The 24,413-nt window shown below is 44.2% G+C and overlaps 1 protein-coding gene across 1 annotated transcript in view; it reads right to left on the reverse strand.

The window, feature by feature from the left end:
• The window catches only part of STK25 (serine/threonine kinase 25), a 389,548-nt gene extending 373,325 nt beyond the window's left edge, over positions 1-16,223 (reverse strand). Inside the window, exon 1 of the mRNA XM_085634164.1 lies at positions 16,058-16,223. Within this exon, the coding sequence (XP_085490290.1) occupies positions 16,058-16,087 (30 nt within the window). The 5' untranslated portion in view covers positions 16,088-16,223. The remainder of the gene's footprint in view (positions 1-16,057) is intronic.
• Between the last annotated feature and the right edge of the window lie 8,190 nt (positions 16,224-24,413).

A 24,413-nucleotide genomic window follows, 5' to 3' on the forward strand; every position in this document is an offset into this window, starting at 1 on the left:
AATCGCCTGCATGCAGTTATGACACTTTGAGGCAGTCTCAGCCTCTGACCCTTTTTGGATTGACAACACAATTTGCGTGTCATCGGCGTGAGAGGTCAACTGGAATCCAAAAGATTTAATCAAGGTTGCCAGCGGAGCGACATATATATTAAATAAAGTCGGGCTGAGTGAAGACCTCTTTGGGACTCCACATGGGAGAGAAAAGGTCTTAGAACTGTCTCTATCGAGGTCCACAGTTTGTATTCTGTTAGCTAAGAACGATTTCCAGAGGTCCCAAGCCTTGCCTTTGACCCCGACCGCTGATAAACAGTCCATCAGGACTTCGTGATGGACCGTATCAAATGCGTCCGAAAGGTCCAGCATGATAAGTATGGCAGCACCGCCCTGATCTAAGGCCTCCCTGATCTCGTCCGTGGATTTTATTAGTGCCAATTCAGTGCTATGTTCAGCACGAAATCCAAACTGCGTGGTATCTAAAAGTGAGTTGGTCTGAAGGAACAAGCTAAGTTGACCATTCATGGCCCTTTCAATCATCTTACCCGGGAAGGGGAGACGAGAGATGGGTCTATAATTGCTCGGATCTTTTGGGTCCAAGTTAGATTTTTTGAGCAAAGGGAGAATGGAGGCTATTTTCCAGGAGGCCGGGAAATGACCGGTATTAAAAATGGAGCAAAACAATGGGGGTAAGGGCTTCCCCAATGATATGTGGAACCCGTTTCAGTACCGAGACTGGGCAGGTGTCCAACGAAGAGCCTGATCGAATCTCAGAAAGAAGCTTGGCGACTCCAGGCTCATCTAGAGATGTAAAATGTGGTATGGATTTCCGGATTTTTGATCAAGGGGGTCCCTCCTTTCGTCAGTGATGATTCCATAAAATAACTAGTTTTCACCTTTCTCGAACAACATTCTATTGTACTTACATACTGTCGTCTCAAAGAATTGGTCCACTAACCCCGCAGGTAATACTACAAACATTACTTTAGAACAGGGGGAGATATCAGAGTGCCCCTTAAGCAAAGAAGAACTGTTGTAACTTTATTGTTTATGGTTGTTTTCACAAACCTTTACAAATTTGTTATCGGATATTCACACATAGCACATACAGTTAGAAAAAGATATTCATTCATCTTCAATTAACAGTGATAATTGTAGAAGGTTAACAAATTTCATTATATATGTTTAAAAACATTCAGATGCTCTTCATTAATACGGTTGATATGGTTTCAGTAATGTGCTAGTACAAGTCTTTTAACAACCAATATACTTCTAATATTTTACAGTAAAACACAACTGATTTTAGTCAGCAACTTACTCTTAAAAAATTCAATTGCCTAAAAATAACATTCAGATGCTCTTTATTAGTACGGTTGGTATCGTTTTGGTAAGGTGCTGGTGCAAGTCTTAACAACAAATCTGTACTTGTACTTTACAGTAAAGTGCAACAATTGTTTTTGTCAATAACTTTCTCTTAAACAGTAGAACTGTTCTAATCTTTGAAACGTGTGAAGGAGGAGCAACTCCCCGACTAAATTTATTACCAAAGGAGTCCTTTTGGGTATACTACGTGGTCCTTGTTGAGAAACTCTTGAAGGTTTGTATAAAGTTTGAGGAGAAGGGATCACTCTCTGCCTCTATGAGCGAGGCACTAATTGTGATGGTCCCAAAAGGATCCAGAAGATTTTAGGTCAATTCAACTCTTCTCAGGGACAGTGTGCAGTGATGCAGATCCATGTGTAGAGGTAAGGAAGCAGATGTAGCAGAGTAGTTTCTTTGAAAGTTATTTGCTGCTCAGCCCATCTTCCAACAGTCAACACTGACACCAGACACTCAAGCATTCCACTCAGCCATCACACCAACATTCCATACAGAACACTCACACTGGCTGAGCACCTAGGAACCAGGCAATAGGAAACATTATAACCACAACATGAAGATACTACACAGTGTACCTTGACAATGGGGTTGGGTACACGAGGTGACTTGCTGTCACCACTATTGTTCGCTATGGTGATAGTGAGAGTAGCGTAAATGTTGAGAATGCACACGGCAGACTAGGGAATACAAGCTGCCACTGTTAATCATATTGTATCTAAATATGTTGAAGATAACTTATGACAAATAGGGAGAACTATTGGGCTTTGTGCCAATTGGTCTAAATCTCCAATATTTCCACTGGCAACATTGGAATGTGCTTCTGGGGTAGTTTTCCCTTCTGTGGGTATGCAATGGTAGACCACACAGTTAAAACAGCGGGGTATCAGATTGACACATGACCAATATGTCTACATCAAACTAAATGTAGGGTGACTGATGGAAAGGATCTGTAAATATTTAATTCTCTAGTTAAAATGGTCCCTCTTCACAGAAGAAGGTGGCACTGTTAAGTGTAGTTTGTCTAAATGTCTAATTTTTTTCAAGACATGTTTTGCCTGGTCACTAGAATATTTTGGGACCCGACTATTTTGTCATCTATAATTTGGGGGAGGGGGTGGGGGGGGCGGTAGTGCTCGCCTCTGAATTAAACACATTACAATTACCATACGAGAAGAAGAGTGGGCTTGGCTACCTCATAAGGAAGGATATTTCTTTTGATGAACAATGTTATTGAAGTTTTACAGTAAACAAACTGAACAATGCGTCACTGTGTTATAATAGTCATTTCAGCATAATCATGTAATTTTCCGCCGTCAGGCAGACCCGGGTATTAGCTGGCTTGATCCCCAGTCCCCCCTCCCACTTCCCTCAGTGATCAATCAGCCTGACAGACCTAACCACTTGCCCCAGATTTGCCTTGTATAGTCTTTTCCTGGATGACACACTAGTCGACCCCTTTGCGCCATTTTCCAAGGAAGGGAGCTGCTGAGTCGTTCCATGCTGCTGCAGTGTCTGTTTTGGCCTCCAATGTGGCTGTTCTCAGGAGTAACTTGTCTGTGCGGGACCCATACAACCCATCCATCACCCACAGGAGAAGGGCAAGAGGACTGAAGGGAACCTCCCAACCCATTAGGTCACTCAGTTCGGTTACGATCGACCTCTTGAGAGAGTGGGGCAGGACCAAGTCATATGGTAAAATCAGTTGGCTCTACCCCACAGCATGGGCATTCTGGAGATGGGAGGAAGCCCGCTTTATGTAGTCTCACCGGGGTGAGATATGAACAGTGGAGATAGTAAATTTGAATAAGCCGGAGCCTAGCCGATATCGTTCGCACCCTAAGGGGCATTAGTACATCCCTCCGAACATCCTCCTCTAAGGGGCCGACCCATTGTTCCCATCTGGCCCTAAGGGACGCTAGTGTGGATGGAGAGTTGTTTATCAGTGAACAATAGATTTGGGATATTTCTCCCTTTCCTAGGTTCCCCATGAGGAGTTTAGCTTTTAGAGGACTCAACTTTGGGACTGCCGTGTGGTCAGGAGTGTGGAGGGCGAGGACGTGGGACCGTTGAAGGTACTTGTAAAATTGACTGGGTTGTAGGGAGTATGCTTGCTGCAGCTCTTTGAAGCAGGATAAGTGCTCACCTTTCCACACGTCTCCCAAGCGAGTGACCCCAATCAGATCCCACTTGTGAAACCCTGTTAGTGTCCCAACCTCCCGCAGCCAGGTGCCGTGCCAGAGGGGTGCCTGTATTGCGAGTTTGCCTCCCCACTGAGTGTGACGCTGTGCAGACCGCCATGCTAGGAGGGCTGTCCGGGTAACTACTGGCAACTTGTGTGAGATTGGTGCTCCATATAGCATGGCTTGCTCCTGTGAGAATCCAAGGCTTTCTAATTCTAACCGATATGCCGGATCCGATCATCCACCATCGAACCAGTCACAGATCATCAGGAGGTGGGTGGCCAGATAGTATAGAAAGAGGTTTGCCATTCCCATTCCCCCGTCATATAGGGGCCGTTGACAATGTGCCAGGGCCAAGCTTGATTCCGCCCCCCCCACCCCCCCACCAAAGAGGTAAGACATGGTTATTCCAGCAAGCCTACAGAACCAACTGCGGGGCAGGTGAAGAGGGAGATTCTGAAGGACATATAGGAGGCGAGGGAGGAACATCATCTTGAAGAGGGCAATCCTACCAAAGAGGTTGAGTAGAAAAGATTGCCAAAGCCTTAGGTTGTCTCTTGTAAGCTGGAGTAGCTGGTCATCATTGAGGGTCCAGGTCAGCTCTGGGAGAAGGGACTTCCCATATGCCGAGGTACTTAAAGGAAAGCTTCCGCAGGGGAATGATTGTTTGCCAATCCACACACTCGTGTGAGACATGTAAGGATACCAGATTAGGTTTGGCCGGGTTGAGATGCAAGCCAGACGCTCCCCCGAAGGATGGGAGAGTATGGAGACATCTCGGTATGGATCAGCCAAGAAGAGCACAACATCGTCCGCATACGGAGCAATCCTGTCCTCGTGGGAATCGTGCCAGTGCCACCCCTTTATCTGCTGATCTGCACGTATGATACAATGCCAAAGGCTCTATCGCTAGAGCAAATAGGAGTGGGGAGAGGGGTCCCCGGGCCGGGGTCCGCCTTCAGGCGTTAGATAGTGCCCCATTTACAAGGACCCTGGCTGCCGGGTTGGATTACAGTACCCCACCAACTTACGATAGTGAGGGCCGTTCTCTCCAGCACACTCCCCAAGTTGCTCCAGCCGACTGTGTCAGAGGCCTTTTCAAAGTCAAGTAGTACTAAGGCTAAGTATGGAGTAAGGAGATGGCGGTAGGCGAGGGCCACGTGGAGGCGTCTCAAGCAGTGCCTCGTGCAACGACTTGGCATGAAACCACACTAGTCGGGTGTACGAGGGTATCACCCGTTTTAACCGGGTGGCCAGGATCGTAGCGTAGATTTTAATCTCTGTGTTAATCAGCTAAATTGGCCTGTAGTTAGAGCATGAATCTGGAGGAGGGTCGTTTTGGGGTATGACCACAATGGTGGCTGTATCGGTGTCAGGGGGAAAGGTGCCCTTCTCAAGCACCTCGTCAAACAGGGCGTGGATCTCCGGGATCAGAGTTTTCTTGAACGCCGCATAGTATTCCACTTGGACTTGCCGGTAGCCAGTGCCGTGATCGCTTCTCCGATTTGTCTAGCGCCCTTGCGTCCCTCTCTGGGAGTTGCAAAAGGGGGGCGTTTTGCAGGAAGAGAGAGCCGGTGGTTGGCATACACGGGCGGTTCGCTGTGTAAAGCTTCGCATAGTAGTTCGCGAAAGCCTGTGCAATGTTAGTGAGGGTGCGGAGGACCTGTCCTTGAGGGCTCCGAATTTCGGGGACTATGCGGTTGGCAAGGGGATGAGTGGAAAGCCAGTGGAGTAATTTGCCGTTTTTATAGCCCCAACCATAAACTCGGGCCGCGGACGACCGCCAAATCCTTTTAGCAGATTCAAGAGAGATAGTCCTGATTTCTACTTACACTAAGCGAAGTTGCCGGCGATCTGCCTCTGCGTCAGTCAAGGCAGTCGTTCTTTCCTGACGGAGGGCCCTAGCCTCCAGTTGGGAGAGAGGACTGTCCTGACCTGTCGCCTGTGTTTGAGGAACCCTTCGGCATACCCGTGGATCGTGGCCTTACCCGCCTCCCACAGCCTACCCAGGAGTTGGACTGTTCCCTCATTAATGTGGAAGTATTGTATCAGTTCTCCCTCAACTGCCTGCCTATACTCTTGGTCTTGGAGGAACCAGACATTCAACCTCCATATTGGACATAGAGCGCCCATTTGGCCCCCTATCTGCAGTAGGAGCGGGGAGTGATCTGATACACCTCGAGCCAGGCTCTGGATCTCTGTAACTGACCTACAATCTGGGGGGGGCATGAAGATGAGGTCAATGCGAGAGTGGGTGTGGTGGGAGGCCGAAGTAGGTGTGTAGTGCACTGTTCTGGGATGCTAAGTTCGCCAGACGTCACAGAGGCCCAGTTTGGAGGACCAGTCTCCGAGACATTTAGCCCCTGTTTTCCTATGGGAGGAAGGTGGGCCTGTGGCTTCTTTGGCTGGGTCGGGGACAGCATTGAAGTCACCCCCAATCACCGTCAATCCCTGGGGGAGGGAGGATATGGTCTCCACCGCTGCATGAAGGGTAGAGTCTAGGCTCGCCGGTGGAGCATATATTGACATCAGATTGATGGGTGCATCCCCGAGGGTACCTGTGAGGGTGACAAAATGGCCCTGAAGGTTGCTTACTGTGTTGGCCGATGTGAAGGGGAGGAAGTGCCTCAACAGGATGGCCGTACAGCGAGCTCCTCTGGTGAACCCTGAATGCCACACCCTATCAAATCCCTGACGCGACATAAAGGGGCACCGATTTCCCATTAGGTGCGTCTCCTGCAATAAAAGGACATCTGGGTGAACCCTCTAAGCATACTTTAAGATCGCAGTCCATTTAATTCTATCTAATAATCCGTTAACGTTCCATGAGCGGACTAAGGGGTTCCGCCCGCTATAGGGTTGTGACATTATGGTAGGGTTGTGACATGTGCAGTCGGAGGTATGGGGTGCTCAGCTGTTCCAAAGGGGTAGGCTCACCATCTGGGCTGCAGGGGAAAGCATCATGGAGATTATACACAGTGTCGCAGAGAAACAGATGAAAATAAAACTATGTAATAGCAGGGAGAACATTCCCTATCCCAAATCCCGCCCCACCCCATACTTCCCCAAATTAAGTAGCTGTCGTCCAGTGAACAGGGACTAGGAGTATGAAGTAATTAACTACGGTAGAGTAAGTCCATGCGTTGGACTCCTCTGCTATTTAGGATTCACATTACTCCAGTGTAAGTCATCATTGCAATTATTACAGAAGATCAGATACGGGGGCTGCGTGATAAGTCGGTTCCCACGGAGCTTGCCCCTGGAGAGTCCATGGAGCGCACTTCGGGCGTTGGGTCAGCTCCCTCATCGCTCCTCTGGAGTCTTGCCGGTTCCTGTGATCTTGCCGATCTGTTCAGTCCTCGAGGGGATCTCGCAGGCGAGACAGAGTTCGTGTCACGGATATTGCGCCGCCTGCGGGATCCCGTGCGCCTCGCACGGGTGCCCGCCATTGCTCCCGCCTGTAATCCCCCCCGGGCTCAGAGGGTTGGTTGCCCGTCAGCGGGCGGACTGGGCTGTCCTCAGCCAGGTCCATGCTGCCTCCAGTGTGTCGAAAAAGTGTGTCTTATTCTGGAATATTACCTTGAGGCGAGCCGGAAAGAGGAGTCTGTATTGCAGGTCGAGAGCCCGCAATTTCTGTTTCACTTGGGTGTATGATCTTCCCTTGTGAAATCAGGGGGTGGGGGAATATCATGATCGTCGCCTCGTTTTGGAACAGCTCTGACCGGGAGCGGGCTTCCTGAAGAATGGTGTCATGGTCCTTGAAATTCAGGATCTTTGCCATTACTGGCCGGTGCAGGCCTCCAGATGACGGTCTGGGGCGAGCGACCGGTGGGTCCTCTCCACCACAAACCACGTCGACAGGGCATTTGGGGGCATCCAGGATTTGATCCAGTTTTCGATGAAGGTGTTCATTTGCGGTGGTTCTGTCCCCCAGGCGTAGATTACTGTGTCGCGATCTGTTTTCAGCATCTTCAGCTCGCCTGTGGAGGCCAGCTGTGTGCGACAGGAGCTGCTTAACTTGCGTCTTCAAGGTGGAGACGTCATCCTCAACCTCAGAGAGGCGGGATTCAGTTTCAGTGATGCGGGCGGTTGCGTTACGGAGATCCTGCTGGATGAGGGCCATTTCTACTCTCACCTCTCCGATCTTCATCTCCATCGACTCAACAGGCCTTGATAGCCTGCAGGATGGTGGCCAGGTCCCCATTTGAGTTAGCGGTCATACTACGAGTTTGTTCTCCATGTCCGGGGCCATTGACTGTGTATTGCTCCATTTGAGTCTGATTTGATGAGGGTTTAGTACCCATGTCCTTTCCCATGGCTGGTTGGTCATGCCTCGAGGAGGCCCAGACTTCCCACTCCTTAGGCATTCAGGCTTTGGCGACGTTGGGTTGTTTTGCTGTGGAGGGGGGATCTTGCGGACTTCAGCTGGGTTCTGGCGGGCTGTCTAAACCGGGTCGCTTGGATCTTTACGTCCACCCACTCACGTCTTTTTTCATGTTAGGGATGCTAGGAATAGATGAGTCCCATCATGCTGGAGTGGAAACTAGGGGGCCCGGGGGGGGGGGGGGGGGGGCTTCGCAGGTCCATTCAAGGACTCAGTGCCCCTCAGTTATTGCCCCAGTTTGTGGCGACAGCTGGTGGTTTAATACTGCTAACCCCCTCCACTTGGGGACTTCAGTTCTGAGTTATCTGTCTGCCGGTTGGGGAGTGCCAGGTGTCGCCCTATTCTGCTGCTTCTGGGCGGCTGATGAGGCCTTTGTCCTTTTTGCGGTGCCTCACTCCCGTGAGGGGTCTCAGTTTGACTGCAGTGTCATTGGGTGCCGTCCCCCCCATCAATGCCATTACCGGGAGGCCGTGCACGGTTTTCAAGCCCAGGCTCTACCTCTATGTAGGACTCTATACCATTGGTTTGCGGGGCGGGGGTGGCAGGGTCCGGTGGGGGGGGTGGTGTTGGAGACCCGCCCAATGCAGGGCCCGGGGCTCACATGGAGCTGGCAGTGACTCAGGTCGCTCCCCCGCCATGTCCTGCCGATCGCAGGCCGGTTACCGCAGATTAGGTCTCCCACCGGTAGCAGCTCCGCAGCCGGGGGTAGCTGCCATCTTGGAGAACCTCGCAGTGGGATGTTTCTCTTTCTGAGGCATCGGTGCTGTGCACCGCGTGGCTCTGTGGGCCTCACCAGAATGCCATCTTAGTTCGAACCCGGTTGCCTCTGAGTGCGCCACCGCCAGTCTTGCAGGTCCCACAGGCAGTTAGTCGTCTCGAGGCTATTGCGGGGGAGGGTGTCTTAGGGTTAGAGATGCTCCTGCTGAAAGGATGACACTTGAGGAGTAGGAGGATGAAGGCGGATCGGAGAAAGGTCTAGAGCACTCTCAGAGTGCGACAGCCATCTAGGTACACCAAGCCACGCCCCCATAAGGAAGGATATTACCGGGTATCCCTGATTCAGCATCGCCCTGAATGGCTCAATGAGTCCCCCGTAAGGTATTGCACATTACAGGATGTGGGATTATTTAACGAACAGCCAATAGCGGATGAGAAAGAAAAATTCTCATCAGGATGGAGCACAACCCCACTCTATGTATATTTCACACAATTTTAAAGACCTACTAGTCAAATTCACCAATTTCTAAACTGTCCAAAGTACGCTGGCCCCTTGGTTGAAGTCTGTTGTGGGTTAGTTCAAATCATCGCATAAGCAGGATTTTGGGAAGACCATACTACAAAAACATCCCTGAGCTCCTCATTCTCAGAGAGAGGGGGTTGTAGCCCTCACTGCGACTAGGTTCGCAGTGCAAGGAGGTACCCAATGATGAAACATGCCATCCACGGGTGGGTGAGGGATACCGTCCTTTAAAAGGGATTCCCCTGCACTCCATTCCATTTCACTTTAGACCCAGGGGTGATTCATTGTGTTGCTATGCTTGACATCACTGCCATTGACAGTCAAGGGTTTCACTATGCCAAGTTTGTAGATACACAGTATGACAACCCAGGGACATCAAAGGCAACAAACCCCAAACCAAAAAGTTGAGGCCCTGTAGCTCATGTTTCCCTGTGCTCTCAAGGTAGTCTCATAACTTTTTTACCTTCTGCCATTTCTCAATTTTTTACAACCTCTGCTGCCACTCCAGTAAGAAGAATCATCAACGATTCCTTAACTACCGGAATATTTCCAGAAGAACTCAAAAAGTCACACATACGCCCTGTACTGAAGAAAACAAACTTGGACCCGCTGAACCATGACAACTACAGACCCATTACAAATGGACCTTTCCTGGGCAAACTGATAGAAAGAGCAGTGTTCGCCCAGATGTCACAATTCATTGAAGAGAATGACATACTTTCAGACTTCCAAACAGGATTCAGTCTGGGAAGAGGCACTGATTCTGCCCTCCTTGTCAGCTGGGATGACCTGAAGAATACAGTAGACCGCAACTGGGTTGCTGCGCTACTCCTCTTGGACCTCTCGGCTGCGTTTGACACAGTTGACCATGACACTCTGAAACAAAGACTCTATGAAGCCGGCTTAGAGGGAACTGCTCTAGACTGGATCGCGTCTTACCTTCGAAACAGAACTAATGTCATCCATACCCCACCTTTCTCGCCCAAACCATACTCCATAAAAGCAGGGGTCCCTCAAGGCTCTCTCATCTCTCCCATGCTTTTCAACATCTACATGAAGTCATTACCGGTACTGATCAATCAATTTCACCTCACGTGCTATAACTATGCAGATGACACGCAAATACTCCTTCAACTGGAATGCCCCAAAGACATTGGAAAATCCCCAATTTTCAGTTGTCTCAGAGCCGTGGATTACTTCGAGCCATCTCAAATTGAACGCTTCCAAAACGGAAATACTCGTGTGTGGCGATTGTAAACATTATGACCCGCTTGCCGCCTGGCCTGATTAACTGGGATCGCCGCCTAAAGTATCAAAGGAAGTAAGAAACCTCAGAATGACCATGGACTCCAAGCTATCGATGAATGCCCAAGTGGACAAACTAGCAAGATCAAGCTTTGTCACTATAAAAACGCTGCGATGAATTTTCCCTCATTTGGGATTTCCACACAAGGTCCAAGCTACCATCTCCCTTGTTCTGTCCAAACTTGATTACGCCAATAGCCTCTACCACAGATCACCTTTAACAACCATGAAAAGACTACAACGAATTCAGAACTCGGCTGCCAGACTACTCTTGAATATCAAACCGCAAGACCACATCTCACCTGCCTTGAAAGCCCTGCATTGGTTACCGGTTGCCAGAAGATCCACGTTCAAGCTACTTTGTATCACCCACAAAGCAATACATGGAATTAGACCACTCTTCATCAGGAATAAAATCACCAAACACATTCAACAAAGGAACCTCCGCTCTAAAGGGGCATCTCACCTCAAAATCTCAAGACACAAGAAAAAAAACATAGGTGGCACATCATTCTCTGTTAAAGCAGCCAAACTATGGAACTCTTTACCCACCCCAACATAAGATGCATCGACAACCACCTTATCTTCAGAAAACTACTCAAGAATTGGCTCTTCTCCACATAAGCACCATATGCAAACAGAATTTTACAGCGTATCCCTCTGAATATAAGCATTTATTGTCACTATAGATATGTACCTATCTTTGTGTATTGCTTTGTATGAACATGTAAAATTATTATGTAGTTAAAAAAAATGTTTTAAAAAAAACATCTTTGGTCTACATGTACTTGCTTCCATTGTGCAACTATGTACCTTCCATGTACTTGAATCTGTGGGTCTGTTACTTTTCTTCTGAGAAAGCATATCCAATGCACTACCCCATTTCTCATCCTGTACCTCTATCAATATCTTTAACCTACATATACTTACCAATTTTATGCATCTATATACTTTCAATGTACTTTAGGATCTATATATTTATCACTTTCTTCTAATTTAGCATTTCCAATGCACTACCCTATTTCTCAGCCTATACTTCTCTCAATATATCTTCTAGCCCAACGTTCTGACTCATCTCAAAATTCTTTCTACTATTCTTTCCAATGCACTACCCTATACATCAATATATCCTCTACATCCACTCTCATTTTTCCCAAACCCCATACCACTACTATGATCCCGAAAATAACCCTTTCTAGACTCTCTCCTACTTTACCCCTCCTTGCATCATCTGACACCTCTTTTACTATACCGATCCCCCAAAACAAACCTTTCTAAACTCTTCCCTCTGACTTTTTCCCTACAAAATCCCTTTTTACTCATCCAAAAGCCATACTAATTCAACACTAATCCTTATGGGTTCCAGAGTAGTGTGCTACTCACCAAAAAAGTGCTTTAAAACCCCATCAGGGGTAGCAAGCTATATATAAATACAAACCTCTTTCCCTCTTCTATCCCGCTACCTACCCTTCTCTATCCAAATAACTGAATAAGATATCCACCACTCAAATTACTTCATATTTCACTATACTAATTTTCAACACTAATCCTTTATGGGTTCCGGAGTAGCGTGCTACTCGCCAGAAAAGCGCTTCAACACCCATCAGGGGTAACTGATGCTATATGAATGCAAACCTTTCTTCCCCTTCTATCCCTCCGGTATCCTTCTCACTCCAAATACTAATATCCACCACTCAAATTACTTTCATATCTCACCATACTAATTCACCACTAATCCTTTATGGGTTTCTGGAATAGCGTGCTACTCGCCAAAAAACAAAAAGCGCTTCAACTCCCCATCAGGGGTAACAAGCACTATGTAAATACAAACCTTTTTTCCTCTTCTATCCTTCTGCTATCATTCCGAATCCAAATAACTGACTAACCTATCCACCACTTAAAATTACTTGCATGTTTCACAACACTAATTCAACACTAATCCTCTATGGGTCCCAGAGTAGCGTGCTACTCGACGAAAAAGCGCTTAGACGCCTCTTCAGGGGTAGTAAGCATTATATAAATGCAATTACAATACAATAACTTTTTTAATCTTCTGCCATTTCTCAATGTTCTAATTTTCACATTTACACATGCCAGTTCTGATAGTTACAATTTCTATGGGAACGGTCCTCAGATAAGACAAGCTGACTAGTATGAAGGAATGGAAAGATTCATAAAAGGAAGAGCTATGGGGGTAAGCAATACCAGTAGTGACAGAAATACAAAGCGTTGTCCAAGAGCTGCCAAATTACAAAGTTTTGAGACATATACCTAGCTCTGCAATCTGTAGTGAAATTGTAAAAGCCGCTTCAACAATACAGGACACTACCAATCTTAACTTAGGATATACAATCTCCTCAACCACCCCACCCCCCCCCCCCAAAAAAAAAAAAAAATTTAAAAATCGCAACCGAGAAAGTAAATTATTGTAAGAAGCTCTGCTTTTTATCCATGCAATGGGCATCTCAGTAGATTGGAGCACACAAGGACGTTCCTCCAATTATCAAAGCAGAAATCAGCCAGCCTGTCGGCTGCCGCTCGGACAGCCTGTGAAACTGAAACAATGTTATGCTTGCAGCAGTATGTCATAAATAATACAAAGTCTATCAGACAGGGTGTATATTATATAGCTGGTTTAAGTTTAGTTACAAGGCAAGTTCCAGGTGAGTAGGTAGATAACAGATAGCATGTAAATAGCTGATAGCCCCACCAGGAACTGCCTCCGTGCTGCTCAGCCTCCACACCCCAACTGACACTCAGCACATCACCAGGCACCCATGCATTCTATGACATCACCAAGCATTCAACATTCCATTCATCACCAATCACTCCAGCACTCGTCCTGGCTGAGCAGTAGGGAAGGTGTAGCTAAGGAAAAGGAAAGGCAACAGTAAAGTCACAGCACAGTTCTAAACATGTATCATTGTACTACATATGGAAACGTGGTACTACATCATATAGTGCATGCAGTATGTACACATACAACCCCTATGGGGAATGGATCATTTACCACAGTATCCGTGGCCAACCCGATCATGGCCATTGTCTAAAGGACACCTCCAAACACAAAGCAGGAGCAATGTCTGAAGACTACTCTGCTTTCATCCTCTAAATCCATGCATTTTCCATACCAGAAAGGATAACAATCCACCTGTGCTGGCACATTCCCAGCTCATGGACAGTATATGTATCCTCCACTGCTAGTCTGCACACTGTCCAATGTCACGTGTTAAACGTATGGAACATAACCCAGCAACTGCATAACCTGCGGGCCTCGCTAATAACTCCAGCCTTGGAACATACCAACCCATTCACTCTAACATATCCCTGGGAAACCGCCAGCCAGTAAACGGACTCAATCCTAATAGGAGTGTCAGTAATCTTGTGTCCACGCCAGCAATCAGTACCACATTTAGCTTTCATGGGACTGCCTGTTCCACTCAACACTGTATCCTTGTCCAGCTGTGGCCCAAAAAGTTAACACTTTTGTAAGCATCCTTAATTTAACACAGCTATTAATCAGAAGAGGTGGCAATTCTAGGTTCGAGCCTAGCAATTATCTACACATCAAGGGATCCTGCCTCTGGGAAAGAGGAACAAATTCAAGTGGGTGCTGGGATGGTCAGGCCTCGAACAGCATTTAGATAGGGTTGTCAATTACAGAGTTTTCGGCCTGCACAAAGGTGTTCCATTCTTCAAAAGTCTAAATGTGGACGGCTAATTACATTTTTTGTGTCATGGCTGTACCAGCTTGTATAAATTACTACAGAGCAACACAGTGGAAGTGAAAAAGCAATGTACAGAAAAATAATAGATGTCTATGCAAATCTTTGTTGATGATTCCATGCATTCATAGACCTACCTGCTAACAGTTACACTACAAGTCCACCCAGCAGCACTGCATCAATAATGTAAAGTTTTATAGACTTCGTGCAGAATTGGAATACTCATCTCCGTCCTTGATAAAAGGGGATGATCCATTCCCAATACCACACACACTGCCACAGTCGCTTTTCGTGGATCAATCTAGCATCCGACCACAGTTCAGAACAGGAACACCAATCCCCTGACACTGCAAATCGTTAAGTGCTTCTTACCACGCGCTTGCCATTTGGGCATATCAAAACAAGGTCATTAATCAGCTTACCTCTTCTTGAAGACATGCAACAATATATTCAAATTAACTAATCAAACTTTCTCTTTCTGGTGATTGATACCTCCACGCACACACCGATGACTTTCAGTAAGTAGACTGAGCTCTAGTATCTTCTAAGTGTAGCAGAATCTCGCATTAACTCAACAAGAGAAAGACACACCGTTGTATCATGAGATAGTCTCAGCAACTATCATGAAATATTATATTTATTCTTTCAAATGTATTTTGTTTGAGTTTCTCCTTTTGGTAACTTCATACTGCTTCACTTAGGTCGGGAGGAGTGTAGCAGTCAGAGCCTAGCTTAGTCTAGACACTATTAAATCTTGAAGCCTACCCGAAAAGAAACTCGACGCAAATATGAACTCTCCTCCTTCACAATTCTGATTTCCCAGTTCTCTATAACTAACCCCAAATTTGAAGACTTTATGAGCGGTAGATTTGACCTCGATGTGATCTTTCTAATCTAAAACATTCGTTCAATGGTTAAGATAAATGTGTTAAAAATGGCTTTTGACGGAGGTATTTTCAGTTTGTGTTTATGAGAGCCGTCTGAAGTACGGACTGCCAACATAGTCAATTATGTATGTTCCAAAGTTCCCTTGTCTGTAAATAATGATTATGATTGGTTTCAGATAAAAATGTAAATAAATAAATAAATAAATAAATGTTAAAAAAAAGTGTTGAAATAAAATACATTATATAACGTGCACACCATGATATTGCAATTTCACTGTGCAGTGTAATATACTCCACTGTCTTACATGGTTAGATATATGCTACACAAATAGTACAAATAAAATACAAAAACATATACAAGATACTGTAAAACTGTCAAGTTAGGCACGGAAGCCTTGATCATTGCTGCAGATGTGTACATTTGTTCTCTCATATTCTTGCTCAACGGTGTTCTGAGAACACCATCACACTTCTAATTTAGCTAGTATGGGCTTTTCCAGTAAAATGCAATGAGGCTACCACATTTAGGAGTTTCGATTATAGTCCTCCGTCTATAGATCACTACATGGGCAGCATAATGTGGCAGAGCATAATGTGGCAGTAGGCTCATCACAAGCAGTAACAGCTTTTTTGCCCATGACAGAAAGGTCAAATTCACTTGACAGACACATCAGAAAAGTCCATGGTGCACCTAGACAACATTTGAATGGGCTTCCGTGATCAAACATGAGGAATCACTATATTTTGGCCATTAAACACACATAGCAGTAGTTGCAGTGCTCATTACTGTACAGGAGTGCGATACGGGCACTTTGAGTTGGTTTGGGTATTAACGGTTATATTCCAATAGGGTTTAAACAGTCTAATAAGTTCCTCTATTAAACAATATGAAATGATGCGTTCCTACTACTATTACCCCTAAGGAGAATAACATTGTTTTAAGCATCGATTCGTGCAATTACCTGCGTGGGGAATTCGCGCGGGTTCGCCATAAAGGTGACCAATCGCCCGTTAATTACACGGACCACCCGTAAATGCAGTTTAAAGTCCGTTCCCTGCTACACTGCTCCTTCTTTGAACGGAAGATATTCGTCAGGAATTACAGTACTTCCGGGTTGCATGACAGCCAATCCCATAGCTAAACATATTCAGTAAATCATCTGTGAGGGGAGGGGGAGCTCGTAATGCGACACCCCTGCCAATCCTGAAGTGCTGCACAAAATTCTGAAGCGTTCATTGGCTGTGGAGTCTGCACGTGCGTCTTCGGTATATCAACACTCAGCAGACTGAGTACTGAGCGAGCCGTCTTTCACAGGATGGGAGACGATAAACATCATAGCGGAGTGTGCATCGTTTGCGGATGATTTTAGCTGTGTGTTGTCAACCCGGCAGTTAGAGTGGGTCTTTGCTTGGCCAGGCCTCGCTGCTTCCAGTGCCTGTTGGAAGGTACGAGGCTGCAAGGGAGCCCGGTTCTAGAGGGTGGGCGAGGTGGGTCAAGCCCACCCAAGGAATATTCTGGCCACCCAAGGCCATTCCAACGGCAAAAGCAAGTCCACCACATCCCTAGTCTGACTCTATTGCTGGCGCTCAACAGGAAAGGCTGCTGCAGTTTAGGCGATTGTAATGGAGAAAGCCATAGAGTCAACCCGGATCATTTTTTATGTGCAGAATATCAATGGGCCAGCAAGTAGTCACAGCATGTGATGCACCTCCTCCCATCCCACTCCCCAGGGGAGCTGCTTTTTTTTAGCAGTACAATTAGCAAGTTTTGGATGTGGGACGTGGACTTAATCCCTCGCAGTAGGCCACAACGATTGGGTAGAAAAGCTACGACCTAGTGTCAGGCTCCTTGAGTTAAAAACTGCAATGACCTACCAGTATGAGATAAAGAGATTAATTCTAATGAAATTCTATCCGTTTATGGAATGGGGAGGGTGTTGTGCACAGCCGGAACTTCAGTAAAAAATACTAATAAACAACTTTACATTTAAGAAAAAATATGACCAGAAGCTGATAAAACGAAAATACATTTCTTGACAATGTTGCAGTGAAAAAACTCATTTACCCTCTATCTTGGAGCAAACGGAGGGATTAAAGTAGAGAAGATATAAGCAAAAGAAAATGAGAGATGGAGTGGGGAGTAGAGACAAACAGAAGAGGAAAGAGGGAGAAAAAAATGGAGGGAAAAAGGACAGAGAGGAAGGAAATAATTCTGGATAAGCACAGGGAGAGAGAAAAGGTCAAGAAAAAGATGAAGAGAGGAAAGAGATTGGTTATGATGGAGCAGAGTTTCCGCTAAATGAAACCTGCTCGAATTAAACCTCAGTAACACTTACTAACCATGTGCAGTGAAAAACGTATGCGGGAAAGGGCTAACATGACGGAAAATACTACTGCGCAAGCACAAACTAAAGCACTGAAGTAGGCTGCATATGCTTTTTTGACTAATGTAAAATAAAAAGACTAATGCTGCTTTCATGTATTATATTAATGTTTGCTAGGAGATTAATATTAACCCGGGTTGCGCATGAATAGATGCAACACAGGGTGGGTGCTATTGGAAAACATTATAAGTGATTAATGATGCTTTTGTTTGTTTTTCATAGAAGAATGGTTTTCTGCGCTGCAGAAAACGTTTGGGTTGATGAAAGAAATAAAATTCAGATTTATTCTGAGGGGCAAGGTGGAAGACATTTGTCCTTCACGAATCCTGTGTGCCTGCCAAGAGTTTACATGAAGAAACAAATTAAAACTTTGAGAGAAAGAACACTTCCTTGGTGTAAGGCACAAGTGGACTATCAAGGCACAAAAGTTGTTACATGAACGGGATGGAGTAAATGTGTACTATGACAGTGACTCAAAATTGTATTTCCTGGGATGGAAGTTGATATAATAAATAAATGAACAATGAGGATGTTGAGCTAGGACATGACGAGAGTGGTGTGACAGTACACCCCCTTCCTTAACCAATCAAATGTTGAGAAATTGTCTGTTCTGACACAAGTGTGGGTTGGACTTTGGGTTTTAGGGTATAATTGAGGTTTCTGGAAGGAGGGAGTGTGCGCATTTCCCTACTTGCTTGAGGAGAGGCCTATGTTGCTGTCTCCCGTTCTTTAGCTGACTGTTCCTGTCTGCTGATTCCTGACTTAGTCTTTGCCTTTTCAAATCTTCTTTAAGGGCTTTACTGCTCTCATGGCCAGAGAGTAGTTTTCCTATTTCCTTCTGGGTCAGCATAGATAGAAGTCGGAATTTGTATAATCATTTTGCAAATGTTTTTTGTCTCTGAAACTTCTGTCACTTCGCCTTTCCACTCCTTTATTGCACTGTCATTGAGATAAAATTCTTGTCATTTTTTCTAATATTGTTTTCTTGTGATAGTCTATTATTCGTACTGTATTTGGTATTTTAGGAGCATTTTCACATTATTTTAGATAAAGTTTTATAAATATATAAATTAGTTTGTCTTTATTAGAGGTGTTTACTCTTGATTTATGTAGAATAAGGTATTAATTTGCCAAACCCTGTCAACTTAAAAAGATTGCATCGCCATAGATTATAAGCGGAATCAATGGTACAGATTGGAAATTGGTAAGTTTTGTATTTTACTTACCCAGAGTGAAGGGGCCTGTTGGGTAATTAAATTGGGCCTTGTCTGTGAAAAATTATCAGTCCCTAATCGCTGGATCAGTTTTGGTAATAGAGGATATGGTTGGTAATGATTATTTTTGCAAATTAATGGTTGAACTAATGATTTTGGTTACTAACATGGAGTGTTGCGTCTTGTTCTATGTAATCTGGAAGTACGGGTATGGAGTTGCCTAAGATCCCGGGATATTGTTTTAGCCTCAGGGGCAGAGGAAGAGTGTGGAAAGTAACACACTAGAGAAGTTCTTTGTCTGTTGTCGTAATATTGAACAATGAAAGGTTGTTAATATTATCTAAGGGACCTATTCTGAAGTAAGTAAGTAGGCTGGTTGTAATAGTGAAAGTCCTCTTCCGAAATTTCGGAAAGTACACCTAAAGTAGTACCAAGACCTCTTTTGACTTGATTGAGAGCAGAGTGACGCTGGTCGTTATACTACTGGTTGTAAAATTATCTTTTTGAGTGAACAAACTATCTCTTTATTTAGTGCAGCAGACAAAGTAGCAGTGTTTTGTGTCATTTCTAATGAGAATTCATCTAGAAAGACTCTGTAGTACATTACCGTATTATTTTGTTAAGGGAGGGTCAGTTGAATGAGTTATACTGACGTCACAAAAGGCCGCGATGACATTGGACGGATAGCAGGTGCGTAAGCAGTAAGAAATTGTGCTGTGATTGGTTGGTTGGTGTGAGTCGCGATAGTATTGGACGAGTGTGAGCTAACAGAAATACGGAAGTATTTCTTTGATTTCTGAAAATAGCTAGTAAAGACAAAGAGTTGGAAAAGAAGTGGGTAAAATTGGTACAAGCTTTCTTCAAAAGAGATAAGCCAATAGTTACTAGAGAAGGAGTTCCTACACCGCCTCCTAGATCACCTGCTGGTTATATGTTGTTGGAGCGTGGATATCATTCATGTACATGGTTACAGAATTGGGTGAGGTATACGGAAGCTGATGGAGTTTTGGCTTTCCCAGTGCATGGTACTTTTAATGTTAGGATTCTAGAAAATTTGAGGAGATGGATGAATTTGTTGAGACCAAAACCCAGACCTATGCAGTATGAGCCACTTGAAGAATGGGAGCATGAGGCGTAAAGGAGAGAAAGAGATAGGAACAGGATAAAATACAGGAATACATTGAGATGGTATTTAGAGGCTAGATGGATGCACAGATGAAAACATGGAGGTGAGATGTAATAACAGATGGATTATATCCAGTGATGGTGGCTGAGGATCAGGCTGGAGGGAAGTGTAAAGAGAAAAAGAATAATGTAGATGGTATGGAAGATATAGATCCGAATGAAATTAATGACAAGTTACTAGATGAGATGTTATTGAAAAGACCTCCGCCATATCAGGAGAGCCCAGAAGGGATTACTCAAAGTGCACCATTAATTGAGGTAGAAGCTTCACAGGCTCCACAAGTTTTACAAGTTCCTTTAGCTCCATAGTCTTCACAGTCTACACAAGTTTCCCATGAAAGAGAGATTGATACACGTAATAAAGGGAAAGAAGAAATGACACAGAAAATTAATCAGATGAGTTTGAATGCAGAAGCGGTATCAATTCCAGTGACAATTGGTCCTATAGTCCCATTGTATAGTGAGGGTCAGAATATTTTGAGAGTGCATGCATTGACAGTTCCAGTGAATAATGTTAGGAATGGTAATGGATCAGTTGAGATGGGAATACCATTGATTGACATTTCAGAAAATCAGAAAGTGATAGAGACACCAAAGAGGAATGTGCAAATAGATACTAGAAAAATAATGCAGAATGTGAGAGATACAACTTTAGTATCAGGGATTTCAGTAGGACCTTTGCCAGAGGAGTTGGATGACTGGATCAGAGGAATGAGGCCTAGTAAGTCTAAACGGAGTATGGATGTAGGTAGACTGAGAGTAGATCTAGAAGAAATAATTATTGGTACAATAAGTTAGGAGAGATTAAGTATATTTTAAGGAAGATGAGTTGCTATTTTTGTGTAAGAATATTACATTGAGAGAGAAAAAATAGCATTAGAAGTTTGCAGAAGCTGCACAGACATATGGAGTGAATATTGAAAAATCAAAAGCTTTGCAGAATACATATAGGTTGGATTTTAGTGATAAGGATCTAGAGAGTTTGAATTCATCTGGTAAACAATTACAGATCAAAGGGTTGATTAATACCCTGAAAAGATGGGGAGATTTGGAACGATGGAAAGGCAGATGGGCAAAAAAGAAAGAAGAAATGCCTACAAATAAGGGTGTGACTGCATCTCCGTTGCTTCCATTGAGAGAGACTGAGTTTGCTGAAATGATACATCCAATGAGAGAAGTACCGGGTGGTGGATATGTTCACATTCCTTAGAGGAGACAGGATACATTGTCTTTTACGCATTAATTTCCCAGATTAAGAGAAAAACCTGTTGATTGGTATAAGCAGGTAGAGCAGTTTGTGAAAGTTTCAAAAGTATTGTTGAAAGATTTGGATGGTTTGTTTGGCATTGTGGTTCTAGGTGACTTATGGACAGAGTGTAAGATTGCTGTTGATTGGCCCAAAGAAGAATATCTTAGAGATGTTAAAACTGGAGCACCATCAGAAGAGGTGATAAATTATATAATCAAGTAATTACTTACTTGAAGAGTAAAAGTTCTCCAAAATAAACAGATTGGGTTAAGATTGAAAGGACGACACAAGAGTCAAAGGACTCAGTACATGGTTATTATGAGAGGCTTTTACAGGTGTTAAAACAGTATAGTGGTTTTGAGAGTATAACTCCAGTGACCAAGCCAATGGCGGTTCACATTGGAGAATTCAGAGATTTACATCGGTTCATGGTGTGTGATTCAAGTCCAGTAAACCTTTTAGGTAGAGATTTGTTGTGCAAAATGAACTGCACCATCTACTGTACTCCAGATGACATTGCATTCCAGACACCAGATGAGGATGTTGCTTTCAAGGTGATGTTAGCAAGACAAGGGACAGAAGTGAATGATTTATATCCTTTATTTACAGCGAAGGATTTGCCTGTTGAATTGAAAGATACATTGATGACTGGTGTGTGGGATTTTACAGGGAAATACATTGGATTGATGAAGGGTGCTGATCCTGTTCAAATTTCAGTCAAACAAGGTGCAGAAATTCCAAAAACCCCACAGTATAAGATAAGTCCTGAGACTATTGCAGGAGTTAATCCTGTAAATGCACAAATGATTGAACAGGGTATTCTGAGAGGGATACTAGGGAGTCCTTGTAGTTCAACTATTATGGGAATTAAGAAACTGAGTGGTAAGTATAGGATCATGCATGATTTTATAAGGGTGAATAAGATTGTGGTGCCCTGTTGTCCCATAGTGCCAAACCCAGCAGTGATTCTTTATCAAATTCCCTGTGATGCAGAATGGTTCACAGTGACTGATTTGTGCCAAGCATTTTTCTCGATACCTTTACATCCGGATAGCCAATATTGTTTTGCATTGAAGTTCGGAGACCGTGTTTTGGCATGGTGCAGAGTTCCTTAAGGATATACAGAGAGTCCTTCAATTTTATTATCAGATTTTGAAAAAGTGTCTAGAGTCATTGGTAATGCCAGGAGACTCAGTATTGGTGTAATACATTGATGACTTGTTGGTGGCATCAAAGACAAGAGAAGCATGTGTGACAGATACAATTGCTCTACTGAACCATTTGGCAGTAGGTGGGTATAAAGTGTCACCAGCAAAATTACAGTTTTGCCAGAAAGAAGTTCAATACTTGGGACACAAAATTGAAAAAGGAGTCAGGAAAGTATCACAAGATCGGATTACTGTGATCTTACAAATGGGTCCTCCCAGAACACAGAAAGAAGTTCAAATGTTTCTGGGCATTGTTGGATACTGCAGACAATGGATCTGTGGTTTCTCACTGATAGCCAAGCCATTACAGAGATTGACTCATAAAGATGTAGTCGATCCAATCCAATTGGATGAAAGAAGCATGCAAGCTTTTACTGAGTTGCGAGATAGTCTTTGTCGAGCACCTGCGTTAGAAATGCCAGATTATAAGGATTCTGCGTTGTTCTGTTGCGAGAGAGATGGATGTGCACTTTCAGTTTTGTCGCAGACAAATGGAATGGCACGTCGTCCAGTAGCATATTTTTCTTCTACCTTGGACTCTGGCTTCAGCATGTCAGGTTGTTTGAAAGCAGTGGCTGCTACTTGTGTGAGGCTTGGAGCAGAGTGTATCAATTGTGATGGAACATCCAGTGAGAGTGTATGTGCCACATTCTGTTGACATTTTGCTGACAAGGACAAGAACGCAGCATTTAACGAGTAGTCATTTGACTAGATATGAGAGAGTGATCTTGGATGCTGAGAATGCGACAATAACAAGATGTACGACCCTTAACCCAGCGACTTTGTTGCCAAGCACGATTTGCGAAGAAGTAATGGATGAAGCAGATCATGATTGTTTGGATGTGACAGAGTTGTGCACTGAACCAAGGCCTGATATTAAGGATACATCACTGCCAGAATCAGATTGTGTGATGTTTGTGGATGGTTCTTGCTTGAGGGACGAAAAAGGTGTTTTTGAATGCTTCCTATGCAGTGTGTACCGTGGCCATGGTTCTTGAAGCATCTTGTCTAAGAGGGATAAATTCAGCACAAATTTCGGAACAGATTGCTTTGACAAGGGCCTGCATAATTGGCAAAAATTTTAAAAGTAACCATATTTATGGACAGTCAATATGGTTTAGGGTGGTGCATGATTTGGACAATTGTGAATGCAACATGGGTTTCTGGCTTCTTCAGGATCACCGATTAGAAACAGCAAAGATGTAAAAGATTTTCTGGATGCATTACAGTTGCCCAAAGAGATTGCAGTTGTCAAATGTCCAGCACATACATCAGGAAATGATTATGTGGCCAGTAGGAACAGATATGCAGACCAAGTGGCTTGTTTCTGTGCACAAAATTCAATTTCAGTCAACAAAGGGACAGAGAAAAAGAATATAAATTGCCACTTGATGTTCTCTACTGTAGAAACAAGGGAAGAAATTAGACAGTTACAGGAAGAAGCCAGTGAAGATGAAAAAGAAATTTGGATTGAATCAGTTTGTACTCGAAGAACTGAAGATGAAGTGTGGGTGTGTAGAGATGGTAGACCAGTAATGTCTACTTTCACAAATGGCTAGCATATACCACGGACTGACCCATGTGGGAAGAGATGCCATGATCAGACTCTTCAAGCAGTCCTGATATAATCCTACGTTCAGGGTCATTGCAAAGAGTCTTTGCCAGAGATGTACAGTTTGCCAGCAGCAGAATCCAGGGAGAAAAACTGTTGTTAGATTAGGGGTGAATTGGAAAAGCAGCAGGACCGTTTACACAGTTACAGGCTGACTTCATAGAGCTCCCTCCTTGTAATGTACTGAAATATGTGTTGGTGTGATCTGTCTGGACTCTTGTTGGGTGGAAGCATATCAGACAAGAAGAAATTATAGTTTAACAGTTGCTAAATTGCTTTTGAGAGAGATCATTCCTAGATTTGGATTTCCAGTCTCTTTAGAAACAGATTGAGGTACACATTTTAATAGTGAAATAGTTTGAATGATTTGCACAGCATTACAGATTGAGCAAAAGCTGCATTGTGCCTATCGATCAGAAGCATCAGGGGTGGTCGAACAAATTAATTACACTATCAAATCCAGACT

Source organism: Triturus cristatus, chromosome 11 (assembly GCF_964204655.1).
Source record: "Triturus cristatus chromosome 11, aTriCri1.1, whole genome shotgun sequence".
Lineage (NCBI taxonomy): Eukaryota > Metazoa > Chordata > Amphibia > Caudata > Salamandridae > Triturus > Triturus cristatus.